This window comes from Vanellus vanellus, assembly GCF_965231255.1.
Source record: "Vanellus vanellus genome assembly, chromosome: 17".
In the NCBI taxonomy this organism is placed as follows: domain Eukaryota; kingdom Metazoa; phylum Chordata; class Aves; order Charadriiformes; family Charadriidae; genus Vanellus; species Vanellus vanellus.
In genome coordinates this window covers 210,151-228,249 of record NC_138922.1, presented here as the reverse complement: position 1 = coordinate 228,249, position 18,099 = coordinate 210,151, and the positions used below count along the sequence as shown (strand labels likewise).

Here is an 18,099-nt window from a genome sequence, read left to right as displayed (position 1 = left end):
ACGTAGCTTTCAAGTACCTGTCAAGAAAGTGGTAAGTTGTAGGCCTGGTTAGTAAACTGAGAAAATCTTCTGGAGGTTCCAAGGTTAAAGGGAGGGTGGAACTCTGTGACCAAGCTGAGCATGCGCAAAGATCGAGTTCAACCAGCGGACACAGTGAGGAAGACTATGGACGACCACCAGAGGACCCTGGACGACCACCAGTGTACCTGAAGGCGCACGTGTCATGGACATCTACACATATTAATGAATTCTCAGAAATTGTATGAATATGTATATTTTGATTATATGTAATTTTTTGTAGTGGAGCAACTCAGTACGCACACCAGGTGGAGTTGTCCCCTGTGCGTCTGGCGCCGTAATAAAGAAGTGCCTGCTTTCTAAACTTAAATTAAGTCTTAGAAAGTTTGTTTCCACTGATTTACGGTAACAGTTTGGGCTGGCAGCAGCTCAATAAATAAGATGGGCACAGAAGTAAAAGTGGCATTCAAGTAAAAAAGGGAAAAGGTCTGGAAAAGTCTAACTAGGAACCAACTCCCCTCATACCCTGTCAGTAAATTTTCTCCGTAACTGAGTTAAATTTATTTTCTAGTGCTTATTTTTTTATGACAGTAGCAGTGTGTTAGTAGATATGTCTATGCCACCGCTTGTGTTAAAAGAAATTTACACTGCTCCTGGGCAGAAGGGGAAGCTTTGGGGTTATAAATCTCCTTTTTGAACCCGCTAAAAGGCAAATTGTGGATCTGAATCAAAGGCGGGTTCCTGTAGAAGATTTCTAATCAAATCCTAAATGGGGTCATCAGACACCCTCTAGTACAGGGTGAAATTTCTTCAGGCCCTCTGTGCCAACACTCTTATTTAAGAACTTTTTGTGGTGCTTTTGCTGTTGCTGGAGATGTAATTTAACAAGGGAGAAAGGGGAGGAATGTTTTGAGTTCATTCTTAGTTATTCAGGTCTCCCACATGGGAGTTAAGTAGATAGGAAGGAACCAGAAGGCTCCGCTCTGCTATTGTGTTAAGCAGCTTGGCACACACCATTTCTCTGCAGGGCTCTGCTAAGGCAAACTCCTTCCTATTCCCTATACAGCCACCTTTCAACACAGGATGCTCAGTGCTCATAGACGTAACCCAAAGGCTTTCTGGGCCCACACCCAAGGGCTCTGAGCAGTGCCATAAGGCGGCCTTTATGCCTGTTGTCAGCCGCTAAGAGAGGGTGTCTCCATAGCCAGGGATGTCAAGGAACTGTTTTGTGCACAACTGATACATGTCAGCATGCATGACTGAGGATGAGGCCCCCTTTCTAAATGGACAGTGAATGCTGGAAAAAGCCCACCACAAGAATATGTCAAATACAGTCAGTTACTTAGGCAAAGAGAAAGTGATAAGTCAATTTGATGGGGAGACTTTCAGGCCAGAATAGTACTATTGAAATTTACTTCTTACTGAATCGATAACTCCTAAAGGATCAAGAATCAATTTTTAAAGGGAAAAATCTTAAAAACTATCAATAAAAACCTGATTAATAAAAAAATTGCTTAATAAAAAAATCAATTAATTCAAACAAGAATTTGGAAACACGAGGCATTCTTAAACTTTAATCAGGTTTATTTATTATTTTAAATTGTACTTGCAGAAAACAGACAAAAAATTTCCAGCTGTAGCCAGTCCCAGGAACAGGGGCTCTGCAGGATAACTGGAGCGCTGGGAAGATAATGCAACCAAAAAGCCATGATGTTTGCCCCCAGAATCATAGCCCAGGACTGCGTAAGAGCTGTTCACAGTTAGTTAAGGACCTGCTTGGACTGTCCTTGACAGCAAAAGGGCTATGGGGCCCTCTTGGATCTTCAGAGACAACATCCTCAAAGCTAGCGAACACACCAGTCTGATCTGCAGGGAGTTGAGCAGGGCCTGGCAGGAAACCGGCATGGTTGAACAGGGACTCCCTGAATTACTAAGTTCAGACTCCAGAAGGACGTGCACAGAGTGTGGAAGGGTGAACAGGCTACTCAGGAGGCATATAAGGAATGGCCTTTGGGTGCAGGGATGGAGCTAGGAAAGGCAAAGCTCAGCTGAAGCTGGAACTAAGGGAAGGATGGGGAAGACAATGGAAAGGGGTTCTGTACAAGCATCAGCAGCACAAGGAAGGCTTGGGGAGCTAAGGGAAACATGGTCCCACTGCTCAGGGGGCATAGTGACATCCAAAATGCCGAGGAACTCCTTGCTCTTCTTTATCTTGTCTCTCCTGGGGAATAGCTGCCCTCAGGGTTCCCTGGCACCCAAATATTAAAGATATATATGGATACCTATATGTATTATATAAATATATATCAATGTATTTAATGTATAAAAATACCTAAGGGGAGGATGCAAAGAGGATGGAGCCAGGCTCTTTTCATTGGTGCTCAGTGACAGGACCAGAGGCAAATGGTACAAACTAAAAACACAGGAGGTTCCCCGTGAACACCAGGAAACCCTTTTCACTGTAAGGGTGAACGAGCACTGGCACAAGTTGCCCAGGGAGGTTATGGAGTCTCCATCCATGCAGCTACTCAAAAGTCATCTGGACATAGTTCTGGGCAATTGGCTCTTGATTGATTGCCCTGTTTGAGCAGGGCGGTTGGAGTAGGTGACCGCCAGAGGTCTCTTCCAACCTCAACCATTCTGTGATTTAGTGAAATTTTCTAGTAACGTCTGTGGTAGTAAAGCTTCAGCCACAGTGGAGACTGATACAACTGGGAAGCACTAATGCCAGATGGACACACACCATAGACCTGATGGGATTCACCCCAGGGTGCTAAGGGAGCTGGCTGGTATCATTGCAAGGCTGCTCTTCATCATCTTTGAAACGTGTAATAGGCTGACCCTGGCCAGCAGCCAAACATTCACACAGCTGCCTGTTCACTTCCTCCCTCCCCACACTTGCAGTGACAGGGGGGAAGAGGAAAAGCAAAAGTGAGAAAACTCTTGGATTGACATAAAAATACTTCCAATAGGTGAAGGAAAGAGGAAGAACCCTCAAGTGATACAAAGGGAATCACTCATCACCTCCCACCATAAGAATGATGTCCAGCCAGTCTGAGCAACAGCCAGCCTGGAAGACAACGTGCCCCCCCTCCCCTCCAGTTGCTCCTTCCTCTTCCCTAGTGTTTATTGCTGAGCATAACACCATATGGTATGCAATTTCCCTTTGGCCAGTTTGGGTCAGCTGTCATGGATGTGTTGAGTCAGGGGTATATGATAGAGACAGTAACACATTGTGTACTGATTGACTAGTAGTGATTCATAACCTAAAGGACAGGCCTGATAAAAAATGGACGAAGCAAGAAGTCTTGAGACATTGCCAAGGACAGGTCCTGATAATGAATAAGAGTAGGCCTTGAAAAGCGGCTGAAACCAACCCTGCAGTCTGGACAAAGACCAAAGAAGAACTGAGTTTGCGCAGGGACAAAAAGTTACTTGCAGTGATGAAGAGGAATCATCAGCCTTCATCGTCACGACCCTCAGCGACCACCACCGGGAGGCATTGCACAAGCGCAGTTGGGAGGAGTTTATGAAAATGACTTCTTAGAGCTAATTTTAATACAAAGCGGGGACAGGTTATGCATATGTATAGGCATATTGGGAAATCTTATGATTATGTAATTAAGTACTATATATATTTGAGAAGGCCACTGCATTGGGCACGCACGATTGTGGTGGGGCGACCCCCCATGCTGCCCAGCGCTGAATAAACATACCTACTTCACAACCTTCTCGGTTGTCGAGTCTCTGGAGTCTCATTTCCGCACGTCAGTGTCTTCTTCCAATTTCTTGCCTACTTGCTGGGTAGGCAGAGTGTGAAAAAGAGAGACTGAACACTGTCCAAGCACTGTTCAGCAGCAGACAAAACATTGGTGTGTTATCAACAATGTTTTAGTCACACATCCAAAGCATAGCACCCTGACTCCTATGAAGAAAACTAAATCCATCCCATCCAGACTCAGTACGCTCCCTTCCCCTGTCAACAAGGGAAGCCTGAGATACAAAGCTTGAGAAACAGAGGGGTTAAGGATGCCCTGATGACAGTTCTTAGAACAGGTGAATCATCTACCTGGTCATAAGAGTTACGCAAAAGAATAAAGGTCACAAAGGGCTTACACAAAAAATATTCTAGACTACCACGTACATCCCATTGTAGCCTATGCAGAGGAAACTTGTTTTATAGTTCTATCCTTTTTACAGAAGGATGGATAGGAAAGTTAATAGTAATTCCTACTGGAACATTCTGGCCTCTAAATTGGAGATACGCATTTGATGAATGGACTATTAGATGGATAAGGAACTGGCTGGATGGCCACATCCAAAGAGTTACACAGTGAAGGCTTCAATGTCCAAAGGTCCATACTGGGATCAATACTATTTACTAAATGACATAGACAGTGGGGCTGAGTGCACTCACAAGTTTGCAGACAACTCCAAGATGAGTGCTACAGTTGATATGCTATAGGGAAGGGATGCCATCCAGAGGGACCTTGACAGGCTTGAGGAGTGGTCCCTTGTCAACCCCATGAAGTACAACTCGGGTTGGGGCAATCCCCAATATCAGTCCAGACTGGGGGATGAATGGATTGAGAGCAGCATTGCAGAGGACTTGGGGATACTGGTGGAAGAAGAATTGGACACAAGTCAGCAATGTGCACTTGCAGCCCAGAAAGCCAATCATATGTACAGCTGCCTAAAAACAAGCATGGCCAGCAAGTCGAGAAAGCTGATTCTGCCCTTCTACTCTGCTCTCATGAGAGCCCACCTGTAGCACTGCACCCAGGTCTGGAGTCCGCAGTACAAGAAAGATACGGACCTGTTAGAGCAGATCCAGAGGAGGGCCATGAAAACGATCTGAGGATTGGAACACCTCTACTATGAAGAAAAGCTGAGGTTGTTCAGTCTGGAGAAGAGAAGGCTCTAGAGAGACATTGTTGCAGCCTTTCAATACTTATAAGCCCCTCTAAGAAAGATGGGCCAATAGTTTTAAATTGAAAGAGGGTAGATTTAGATTGGACATAAGGAATAATTTTTTTATGAGGGCAGTGAGACACTGGAACACGCCACATGTTGTGGGTGCCCCAAACCCAGAAGTCTTCATGGGTGGGATGGATGGGGCTTTGAGCAACCTAATTAGTGAAAGATTTGCAGAAAGTCTGTTACGTTATTCACAGTGAATTCTGGGCTCTTACAGGACAATGTTCATGGGCATCCTGTCTCAGGTTGAGTCACTGTAGGCTGCCATTTGTACCAGCAACAAAAGAGAAGTGCTTCAGAAGGGTGGTCAGACTTGAGACGGACTTTGCTCCATCTATAAAGGCAGCTTTTGGCATGAGCATTCGAATTCACTCATGTCCATTAACTACGAAATTTAAGCAAGGTGACATAAAGTTTAAGACAAACATGTCCTGGGCACGTGAAAAGGAAGGGTGGTTGGAACCTTTGGAAATAAAGGTATCTAAACGGAAGTTGAAGTGCGTGATGTTGCTGCCTTTATGGTGGTACCTGTCACGTGTACATGACTTGCAAGTCTCCTTAGCACAGGAGAGGTGAGCTATATCACTTCAAAACCTAGAACAACGGGACTGTTAGCCCTTTTTTAATCAGGCTCCTCACATCTGTTCAAAAAGCAGTATTCAGTTAATGTTCCTCTTTACATACATCACATCACATCATACTCAAACATGTCATACACTTTCCTGTTTTTCTCCTTCAATCATGCACTTGTAAGGCACATGTAGTTGTGTAATTATGTTCTCCATGTGTTAAGACACATTCAAACCTAATTTCACCATCAGCAGCTGATGATGGAACTTGTCACACAGCCTAAGGCCTGTACAATACAGATGTCCTGTAGTCATCCTTTATACTCAGTGAACAGGAACAGAAATTTCTAAGGCGTGGTTTCACCATGTCTAAAACAGGTTACCCAGATCATGTTCTAGCAGTTCTTATTCCTGTTTGCTAAGGACAGTCTAGAAAAGTATATGAGATATAGCCAGCTGGGGAGAAGTTAAGTTGTCTGAACATAAGGGCCTTTTTAGACACTTATGGTGCGACAGTCATCTGTGTGGGACTAGGAGGCATAATACAGGGCCTATGGGAGACATTCATTGTAATGAAACAGAGCCACAAGCCAGGTGAGATATCACAGGGTCTTACCAACTTTGTTTCGTGCAGTGGTGTTTCTTATATTGAAGCAAGTCCTGAGCACAGGAGAATGTAAAAACTGCATGACAGCAAGTATATTCTTTCTTTTCTACTGAAAAAGTTTTTGCTATGATCACCAGATTTTCTATTAAAGAACACATCTATTTGTAAACTTCACCGTTCCCAAAATCTGTGACTGGCTCATTCTTAGGGAATCCAATCCAGCAAAATATCAAGTACATAGCATACCATATAAATTCATAGGAAGTTTCGAAAATCAGTGATGGCATCACTAGGCCAGAAAGCCTGGCTGCAGAGAGCCCAGCTCAGGAAACGTAGCATTTATTCCATCTGTTCTTTTCTTCTCTCAGGGAGCTAGCTTCTGTTGTGTTTCTTCATTTAATCGTGACCTGGTCCACCTTCGGAAAGAAGTAGAAAGAACTGTTAAATGTCCCCCAAATATTGACTACTGCCTGACACCTGAGCGCACTGTACAACTCGAGGCAAATACCATTCCAACTTCACAGCATCAGGCTCCTGAGCCTTCCAGACCCCAGTCTTGCTGTCATCCCCATTCCCCAGCTGCTGCTCTCATAGCCCAGAAGTATCACGTGGAAGGCAGTGAGAATCAAAAAGCCTTGCCTGGTCTAAGCCTTTCTGTTCCCATGAAGGCCCTTGACCAAGGCAATTTCTTCTTGTTCAGCACACACAAATACCATTCAGCACACACTTAACTACAAGTAATTCAAACCTAACTGTGTATCAGCCAGAAGAAACAAGTGGGGTGCCCATCTTAGCTGCCTCCTCAGCTGTAGAGCACAGTGTGAGACCTGTGCTGTTCTGAAAAGCACCTCACTAGACCTAGGAATGATCCAGCTCTCTACAGTAGACTCGTGGTCTCTGCAGGGTCTCCTAGCCTGCTTTATAAAACACTCCTTCCACTGAAAGGAGACAGAATCCACCAAAAACTGCAACGTGAGGATCTCCAAGGGTTTAAGAGATAGAGTCCTAGCTCCTTAGAGGCTACAAGGAATAGCCACATAATTCTAACCCCAGATCTTATACCATGAGAAAACAAAGCAGTAACTCTAACCAGTTTGACTCCTATGACATCAACAACGTTAAGGAAGGGACTGATATCTGACTGGTAATTTTAGAAATGCAATATAATTCTTCAAAGAGGGCAGTAACAATGCCTGAAGCAGATATCTGTCATTGCTTTTGTCCAGCTATCAAAAAGAGTTCATTGGGAATCAAGTGAGAATTCATTTTCTTCCTAAGGTACACCTGGCACTTAGCCAGACCGTATGACTCAGGGCTAGGAAAGGAGATGCCTGCAGGGACCACAGGATAACCAGGGACCCAGTGCTGCAAACAAAGCTTGTTTGCAGCCTTCTCTGAAAGAAGCAGCAACACAATCCCAGTGACACACCCCATTGACTACTGCCCACCGGGCAGCTGGAAAATGCCCTGTGGACCCCTGTGTCCTCACCGCAGTGTCTGCCGCTGCCAGTCAGGATGTTTCAGCTTCTCACACAGCAGCTGTACTCCAGAGTCCCCCAGCCCGTTAAAACTAAGGTCCAGGTCTCTCATGCTCAGATTGGTGCTGAGTACTGTGGTCAGGTACCCACAGCAGGCACCGGTGAGTATGCAGCTCAGCAGCCTGCAGAAGACGCATCGAAAAGAGGTGTGAGGCTCACCATAGCTGTGGCAACCAATGCACCCTCTCACATGGCCCATGACTGTAAGCCTACCCCACTCCACACCCCATCCATACTGACTACACGCCAACCACTTTGTCAATGGGGTGACTAGCACTTAGAGCCACTACCCATTCTCAGTCCAGCCTGTAGTCAACCTTCAGTCAGCCCCTTCTCAGAGATGCACAGTGGAAGGATGAGAGTCAATAAGCAAAAGTTGGGTAACACAGGAAACTAATTAGATTTCAGAAAACTTTCTTAACCAGGAGTGTGTTCACCAAGGGTCCAGAGAGGGTGCAACCTAAATCATGTTACGATTCTGGGTATGGGCAATACCCTTCTTGTTGACAGCCCTTCTAGGCTGGAAAAAAGGTCTGTAGAGACACTGCTATGGTCCTTTGAACCCTCCATGCATTCATGATATAAACACAAGGATGCACTCCTTCAATAGAAAACATGGTAACAGGAACTCTGCTTTTGCCAGTCTAATCCTTACTGCAGGACCGGCTCATTCCTGGCAACATTTCAGATCTCTAGATAAAGACCTCCACTAGCTTCTGTCCTGCATCCTTCCACTGCCTAGCTACTGTCCTGGCTCAGGTGGGAGAGCTGACAAGACTATGTTAATTGGCCACTTCATCCATCTGTGTGTGTTTCAGGATCCCCTTCCTCCTGCATTACCTCCACACGTCCTTAGATAACCCCTTCAAATTTCCACAGTATCGCTCCTGAATTCTACTACAGAAGTGGGGACCAAAAGCTTAGCAGCAATTTCCTCTCCTTGATGACCTTGAAAAAGTGATGTATGACTTCCCCTGCTTCATGCATTTTACCCATTGGAAAATGCCCCTTTCTGCTTTAGATGTCCCCCACTCTCTTCTCTAGTATAAGCTTTGCCTACCTTTGCCCCTCAGCATCAGCAGATGGGCATCAGGGCACCCTGCAGGTCATCTCAGTTGACACAGACTGTCTCTGTGCAGGATCTCAGTCAAGCGCCTCCAGGGAGCCCTGTGGCTGTTGTCTTTCCTCATTCAGAGGATCTCAATAAGAAGCTTCCCAAACACTTCCAGTGCTGAGCCTCCTTCCCCCCACCCTGCCTCAGTCCATGCTGACCTTGTCCATTCTGATGAGTGCTGGAGATCACTTGAGAAGAAAAAGGCATGCTTTATGGTTTTTCACACTGTGATTTCTGGGTGGGAGCTCAATGCTACTACTCCCACTTCAGTCACATTTGGCTGAATGCCATTGTCATAACAAAAGGATCCAGTCTCATTTAAGACAAAGGGGACATTTAGATAGCAATCCGGAGCTTGCAGACTAAACACAGGGCCAACACATGGGTTACTGGAGGGCTATGTGAGAAAATCAAAACCCTAAAAAGAAAGCTGAGTGACCCAGCGCATACTGATTCGCAAGCATGGCCATAGTGAGGTACCGCACACACTGTACATGCAAGGACTACAGGACTGACTCTCCAGCTCAGTCCCGTGGGACCAATCCCAGAAGAGATCCCTACATTTCAGTTGGTCACACAGACTTCTCTGCACTACTGCCAGACACAAAGACATCCAGAAGGGGTGGACATCCCCGTAGGGTGCCACAGATTCACACACACTGGAGGGAGGAGTCAGGCCTGACAGCAGAGACCTTTCATGGGAAGGGATGTTCTGCTGTCTTCCACTGTTCGCTCACTTAGGCCCGTGCAACACCGAGTCTGCAGAGACCTGGGCCAAAGCAGGAGGTGACTGGAGGGACACCTCTTGCACACACTTCTCCTGGCATGGCTGGGAAGGAGCACAGGGTGAGTAGGGACCAGCGCTGAAGATATCTGGGTTTTAGCACCTTCTCATCTTTGCAGGAAGCAGCCAATAGCTCCAGCCCCATTGAGTATTGCCCATGGTGTAATTGAGGAAAAGCCCCAAGGAAACCCCATGTCCCTCACCGCAGTGTCTGCAGCTGGCAGGAAGGGTGTTTCAGCCCCTCGCACAGAAGCTGCAGTCCAAGGTCTCCCAGGCTGTTAAAAGAAAGGTCCAGCTCCCTCAGGCTCTGGCTGATGCTGAGCACTGCCGCCAGGTCCCCACAGACAGTGCTGGTGAGCTGACAACGACACAACCTGTAGAGGACAAAAATGGAGACGATCCACCCAGTTGTCACAGCCATGCACACAGATGCTCCTGCCCACCAGCTCCTCAATGGGCCAATGACCACAAGCCATGGCCACAAACCCTGCCCACACTCGCCACATGCCCACCCCATGGCCAATGATGGGCCAGCACCACAGCCACTGCCTACTCCCAGCCAGTGCCCTCCCAGGAAGCTCTGAAGGGCCCCTTCACTCCACAGCTCTGCCCCAGCCACACAGGACCCACCCAGGGGAGGCCTCACCACAGCTCCACCCACCAATCCCAGCCAACCATGGCACCACATAGCCCACCCTGTCCCACCCACTCAGGACTGGGCCAATTGCGGCAGCAGGCAGTGACAGCTCAGGGCCATGGCCCTTTCCTTGCAGGCAACCGGAAGTCTTGTTCCCTGACGGTGAGCCAAAGGGAAAGCACCAGAAAGATCCAGAGTGTGAACAGCACGCCCTCATGCTTCTGCCCTGTACATCTAGCCTTATGGCTCAACGTTCAATCCACCAACGTTCTTGATTAATTCCCACCAGTTCCCATCCCTGACCTTCTTCCCCACTTGACTGGGTACCTCCAGAGGCTAGAGACAGCAAGCGGGAATTTCTGTGAACTCTGTTTTCTCCCCAGACACAGTCACATCAGCAGGCACACTAGTGCTCCCACTGCACCATGAGGGTGTGCACAGCTGGATTTCACTGTCTGCCTAGAGGGTCCCAGTGCCATGGGACCTACCCCATAGGACTCGACCATCCACCTGGGGCGCGCTGTGATGAGACAGCACCTATGCAAGACCCCGACAGCGGGAATGGCAGCTCGGACAGCCATGTGAGTAAAAGGGAAGGACTGGAACGGCAGTTGAGTGACCCCGGGACACGTGTCGACACGTGGCCACGGGCACAGTGTGCAAAGGCAGACACTGTGCATGCGGGAGACCAGGACTCACTCTCCAGCTCACTGCCCCTGGAAAGGTCAAAAGGATAGCCCTGCCTTTCCGCTGGTTGCCCACAAGCCTCTCTGCTGCAGTAGAAGAGGGAAGCATGCCCAGAGAGGCACACTTCCCCCCTGGGGTACTACAGAGACCAGGACTGGGGCAGAAGGCCCCTAGGCAAGACATCTGTCACAGCTATTACTGCTGTCCTGGCAGGGCAGGCAACAAGCACAGGATGGGCAGGGACCTCGCCCTGCAGATGCACCTCACTGGTAGCCTGTTGCCATCCCTGCACGCAGGCAGGAGCTGCCCTGCCCCAGCCGCAAGCTACACTGAGTGTTGCCCATAGGGCAGCTGGAAAAAGCCCCAAGGAACCCCGTGTCCCTCACTTCAGTGTCTGCAGCTGGCAGGAAGGGTGTTTCAGCCCCTCACACAGCAGCCGCAGTCCAAGGTCTCCCAGCTCATTTTCACCAAGGTCCAGCTCCTTCAGGCTCTGGCTGATGCTGAGCACTGCCACCAGGTCCCCACAGACTGTGGTGGTGAGTTGACAATGCCACAACCTGCAGAGGACAAAAATGGAGACAATCCACCCATTTGTCACAGCCACTAGGACAGATGCTCTTGCTCACTAGCCCATCACCAAGTTGATGATGACATACCATGGCCGCAAAGCCTATCCACCCTCACCACCCACCCACCCCGGCTTGTGGTGACTCGCTTCTGACACCTGGCCACAGACCACCATGTCCATTTAGGCCCTTTGGTTTTTGCTCAAGATATTCCAGGTACTGCTGGCAGCTTTTCAGAACAGGCCTTCTTTGCTTATGCTTTGAGATCTTATACGTGTTTTGTTCCGCCATGAGCAAGAAAATCTTCCCTTGTTAGGGCCTCTCCCAGTGCAACGCCTCTTTTTATCTTTGCTCTGATTTATGGAAAAGCAGTACTCCCCACTTCGATTTACAGCAAGCTGCCCCTCATGTATTTATAGAGTGGATAGGGAAATAACCCTACAGATGGCTTAATGATGAAGCCACGAAAAGGGAGCTTTCTCATTTCAACACCAAACCAAAATGTTATGTAAATTACCTGAAAATCAAAAGAAATATTGATGAATGGGGCTCTGAAGTATACAATTGCAGGGAGGAGAGCACAGGAGGACAGCACAGCCCCAGCTAGGAGAAAGACAGAGAGCCCACATCTGGTGCACTCTGTGGCATAAGGACACTGATGAGTTGTCAGAGATGAGGAGCAAGTACAAGAGAGTGAGGAGAAGGGGCTAGAGTTTTAGCAGGGGAAAAGCTAGAGAAGAAGTAAGGTAAGTTCTTGCTTAACTAAGTCTGAAAATTAGAAGGGAGAGCAAATACCCTAAGCACTGAGGGAACGCTGATAGCACTTGGAAGAAAGAGACATCCTCAGTAATAGTGTCTGCTGGAAAGACAATGTGACCATGAAACATGTCATAATTCCACCCAAGAGGACAAGCTAGGCCATAAGTAGCCAGAAAGCAGATTACCTTGGCAAAAGATGACCTAGGGTCTGGTTAACCACCCTTCTGCAAATGTGAAAAGCAACATGCATTTTGGAAAACAGGTCTGTGGAGACCTTCAGACAAGTCTTCAGACCCTCCTTACATTCACAATTTAAACCCAAGGATGCAAGATTTTTACAAAAAAACCCAGCATCAATTACTACTACTCAGTCAATCTAATCTTTGCTACTCATTCCTGGCAACATTTCAAAGTCTTCAAGCAAAGGCTGACGTAAAGATCTCTGCTAGTCTATACCCTGCATTGTTCTGCTGTCCAGCTGCTCTCCACATGCACAGGTAGGAGAGCAGGCCAGACCATTTTAATGCAGTCCAACTGCACGTTTCATGATCTATTTCCTCCTGCATGGCTCCACACATTCTTGCACAACTCTCCCAGCTCCCACACTATTGCTCCTATGCTCCAGTATAACAGTGGGGACCACAAGCTTAGTACCACTTTGATCTGCACAATGACCTTGGAAAAGCAGATACTACTCCCTCCCCTTCACAAGTTCTGCCCAGCTCCTCCCTCTGATGAGTGTCATTTCCAAAACCAAAGTTCCCAGGTTAGCCACCCAGGGCTTAAGAAATGAAAATGGGCGAACAGAGCTGGATGCCCAGAAGACTCTGAGGGTAAAGGGACTGACTTTATTACATAAGAAAGAGCTCCTATGTAAAGATGGCTTCAAAGACATATGCAACAGAACTTGACTGACAGTGACCTCACCTATACAAGTGGGTTTGCTGGTAGAATAAACCAAATCAGACCAGCTGAAAGCAGCAAAGATGCAAAAAAATCATACAAACTCAGCTAATAACTAAGCATTAAGCCTATTTGCACACAGGGGTCATGTACAAATACTCAAAAATTAAAAGCAACAGATGATACTGTGGCCAAAGCCAATACGTTACGTAAAATGTAAACATGAATATGTAAATAGTTAAGATTGCGTATAAGGAATGACGAGTTGTAACATGGTGTCCTTCTCATGCTCCATGCAAAGAGGTACCTTTATTGCTGGCAATAAAAAGGAGTTTTAGCTAGTGTTTATTTCTGCTGCCTTCTTTCCAGTTCCCATGGACTAACGAGAAGAAAAATGCAACCGACTCCATTTCAGTAACACTGGAAAGGGACCTGAATGACCCAGCAAATGTCTCGACACATGACCATGGCCAGCCTGTGCTAATGCAGACATTAGCATGCTGGGACATCAGGACTCACTCTCCAGCTCACTGCCCCTGGAAAGGTCAAAAGGATAGCCCTGCCTTTCCGCTGGTTGCTCACAAGCCTCTCTGCTGCAGTAGAAGAGGGAAGCATGCCCAGAGAGGCACACATCCCCCTGGGGTACTACAGAGACCAGGACTGGGGCAGAAGGCCCCTAGGCAAGACATCTGTCACAGCTATTACTGCTGTCCTGGCAGGGCAGGCAACAAGCACAGGATGGGCAGGGACCTCGCCCTGCAGATGCACCTCACTGGTAGCCTGTTGCCATCCCTGCACGCAAGCAGGAGCTGCCCTGCCCCAGCCACAAGCTACACTGAGTGTTGCCCGTAGGGCAGCTGGGAAAAGCCCCAAGGAACCCCCATGTCCCTCACCGCAGTGTCTGCAGCTGGCAGGAAGGGTGTTTCAGCCCCTCGCACAGAAGCTGCAGTCCAAGGTCTCCCAGGCTGTTAAAAGAAAGGTCCAGCTCCCTCAGGCTCTGGCTGATGCTGAGCACTGCCGCCAGGTCCCCACAGACAGTGCTGGTGAGCTGACAACGACACAACCTGTAGAGGACAAAAATGGAGACGATCCACCCAGTTGTCACAGCCATGCACACAGATGCTCCTGCCCACCAGCTCCTCAATGGGCCAATGACCACAAGCCATGGCCACAAACCCTGCCCACACTCGCCACATGCCCACCCCATGGCCAATGATGGGCCAGCACCACAGCCACTGCCTACTCCCAGCCCAGCTCAGAGGCCCCCCTCAGCCAGTGCCCTCCCAGGAAGCTCTGAAGGGCCCCTTCACTCCACAGCTCTGCCCCAGCCACACAGGACCCACCCAGGGGAGGCCTCACCACAGCTCCACCCACCAATCCCAGCCAACCATGGCACCACATAGCCCACCCTGTCCCACCCACTCAGGACTGGGCCAGTCGCAGCAGCCGTGATAAAGCAAGGCTCATCTGGCCCTCTGACCATTATCTTCTACGGCTTTTCCTTGTGTGCACCAATTGTACAACTCCAAAGTATCAAACATGAGTCCGGAGGCAACAGGCAGGGGCATGGGGGTCCAGGTGATCTTCTCCTTGATCCTTTAGTCAGGGGGAAGGATTGAGGTGTGGAGGAATCCCATGGGTCAGCAATAGGTTGCGCAACAGGTGTTGACAACAGTGTTTTGGGTTTTACAATCATGGTATCATCTTTGACGACTGGTAAGTGTTTTAAAATAGATGGGATCCAGCTGCTTAAGTGGGGAAAAAACATTCTTGACAGCAGGCTGCCCAAGGAGAGCTTTAAACTAGGAACAACCAGGAATGGAGCAGATGATCGAAACCCAAGTGAGGAATTGCTGGACAAGGTCGGCAAGCAAAGTGTTCGGGATTAAGTAAACTCGGAGACCTTCTAATCAAGAAACCAGGGCTGAGGGGTGCCCACCTCAAGTGTATCCACATACACAAGGAACTGCCTACAAGACAGAACTACGGGAAAGCTCTCAAATCCTTTCTTGGAAATCAGCATGGCTGTGCGTATCTCTGAAGTGCATGTACACTAATGCATGACCACAGGGAACAAAAAAGATAAATTAGATGTGTGCATACAGTAGCAGGTCTATGATCTCGATGGAGTCAGAGAGACATGCTGGAATTCCTCACGTGACTGGACTGCTGCAATAGATGGATACAGGCTCTTCAGAAATAAGCCTGGAATATGAAAAGAGGGACTTGTGTTTTATGTGAGATCAGCAGAGATGCATGGAGATGGACAATGAGCCAGCTAAGAGTTTATGGTTAAGGATTAAAGGACAGATCAAGAGGGGTAAGACTGTGGTAGGTGACCACCTGATCAGGAATTGGAAGCCCCTGGTCCTCACGAGGAACTTGAACAAACCTGATATCTGCTGGAAGGACAACACAGCAGGAAAAAACCAAGATGAGAGGTTCTGGAGCTCATTGACTACAACTCTCTGATGCAAGTGACAGAGCAGCTGACAAGCGGAGGCACTCTGCTGGACTTCATGCTTACAAACAAGGAAGAACTGATCAGGCGTCAGACTGGGGACAGACTTGGCTGTAGAGACCATGAGATGATGGAAGTCAGGATACGGAAAGTTAAAAAGACCTGACTGGTTAAAAAAATTAAAAAAAAAAATACAAACAAACAAAAAAAAAAGCGCAAGATCATAACCCTGGACTTCAGAAGAGAAGACTTTGGCCTGTTCAGAGATCTGCAAGGAAGAATTTTCTGTCTTGGAAAGGAAGAGGATCCAGGAGAGCTGGCTGATATTGAAGGATCTCTTCCTTCAAGCTCAAGAATATTCCATCCTGACAAGGAGGAAAACAAGCAGAAATGTCAGAAGGCTTGCATGGATGAATGGCTTCTGTCAAAACTCAGTTGTAAAAAGGAGGTGGAAGTGACTGGGGTAGAATATAGACACTGTCCAAGTATGCAGGGATGGAGTTAGGAAAGCCAAAAGGTAACCTGGAGTTTAATCTGGTAAGGGAGATGAAGGGCAAGAAGAAAACTTTCTACAGGTTCATCAGCAGCAAAAGGAAGACTAGGGAAAATGTGGACCTACTGCTAAATGGGAACAGGAAACTGGTCACAAAGGACATGCAGAAGACCAAGGTACTGAGTGGCTTCTTCACCTTGGTCTTATCTGATAAGACCAGTCTTCAGCAGTCCCAGCTCCTTGAAACCAATGAAAAAGTCTAGGACAAGGGCAGGCTCATTTTCTGTTGAAAGGATGACATTACAGAATATTTAAACAAACTGGATATAAACAAGTCCATGGGGCCTGATGGGATGCGTCCATGAGCACTGAGGGAGCAAGTCATTGCCACTGCAAGGATTCTCTCAATTATCTTTGAACCGTGAAGGTTATCAGGCTTTCTTCCTGTGGACAGCAAGAAAGTAAATATCACCATTAACTTCAAGAAAGCCAAGAAGTAGGATCCAGGGAACTACAGGCTGGTCAGTCTCACCTCCCCCCTGGGACAGTGAAGAAGAAAATAATCTTGGAAACCATATCCAAACATACAAAGGACGAAAAGATGACTGAGAGCACTCAGCACAAATTTACAAAGGACAAATCATGTCTGACCAATTTGTCAATGATGAAATGATTGGATGGATGGATGAGGGAAGAGCAGTGCATGATTTTTGTTGGGAAAAAGCCCCAAGGAGCCCCCTGTCCCTCACCACAGTGTCTGCAGCCGACAGGAAGGATGTTTCAGCCCCTCACACAGCAGCTGCACTCCAGGGTCTCCCAGCTCATTTTCTTCCAGATCCAGCTCCTTCAGGCTCTGGCTGGTGCTCAGCATTGTGGCCAGGTCTCCACAGCAGGCACTGGTAAATTCACACCGCAACACTCTGCGGGGGAGACACATCCGTAAGTGCTGTGGAGATCATCACAACCACAATGGCAGATGTAACCGCCCACCAGTGCCTCACTAGGCTGATGACCGTAAGCTATGGCAAACAAACCCTTCCCATGCTCACCATGCACCCACCACATGGTCAGTGAGGGACCAGGGCTGCAGCCACTGCCCAATCCAAGGACAGGCCCATGGCCTTCCCTCAGCCAACGTACTCCCAGGAGGCGCCAAAGAGCCCCTGGCCCCACAGCTCTGTTCCATGCAGGAGCCACCCCTGGGAAGGGATCCACACAGCCATACACCCCATCATTTGCTGCCCACAAAGATGCTTGAGAACACCCTCAAGACGACCCCTGTCCCTCACCGCAGCATCTGCAGCTGGCAGGAAGGATGTTTCAGCCCCTCACACAGCAGCCGCACTCCAGGGTCTTCCAGTGTATTTCCCTGCAAGTCCAGCTCCCTCAGGCTCTGGTTGGTGCTGAGCACTGCAGCCAGGTCCCCACAGCAGGCGCTGTCAAGTTGACACCACTGCAACCTGCAGGGGAGACAAACGGAAAAGAGCTGCAGGGCTTATGACTGCCCCAATGACAGATGTAATGCCTGCCAGCCCCTTACCAGGCCAATGACCATAAGACATTGTCACAAATCCTACCCCACACTTCCCCAGCAGCAGGGAGAAGAGAAGACACACACTAGGCAGGGACCCCAGCAACCAGGTGTCTGGAAGAGCTGAGTGAGGAGCACTGTGGAGGGCACAGCCATCGGCTCCACCTGCACAGTGCTTCTTTCTCAGGATGAACAGGGACCCAGTACTGCAGACTCACCTGGCCTCCTCCTCATTCTTGCAGGGAGCAGCCTCCCAGCCCCAGCCTCATTGAGCGCTACCCACAGGCCAGCTGGGGAAAAACCCGAGGAACTTCCTGTTCCTTACCACAGTTTCTGCAGCTGACAGGAAGGATGTTTCAGCCCCTCACACAGCAGCCGCAATCGAGGGTCTCGCAGGTCATCAATAAGTTCCAGCTCCCTCAGGCTCTGGTTTGTGCTGAGTGCAGCAGTCATAT

General features: G+C 48.3%; 1 protein-coding gene across 1 annotated transcript; it reads right to left on the bottom strand.

The window, feature by feature from the left end:
* Nucleotides 1-7,656: 7,656 nt before the first annotated feature.
* LOC309679052 (NACHT, LRR and PYD domains-containing protein 12-like) lies at nucleotides 7,657-18,097 on the bottom strand (the record flags this gene model as incomplete). Its single annotated transcript, XM_082492283.1, has 7 exons — nucleotides 7,657-7,831; nucleotides 9,811-9,981; nucleotides 11,318-11,488; nucleotides 14,053-14,223; nucleotides 16,863-17,033; nucleotides 17,403-17,573; nucleotides 17,970-18,097. The coding sequence occupies 7 exons, from the start codon at nucleotides 18,095-18,097 to the stop codon at nucleotides 7,657-7,659; spliced, it is 1,158 nt and encodes a 385-aa protein (XP_082348409.1).
* Between the last annotated feature and the right edge of the window lie 2 nt (nucleotides 18,098-18,099).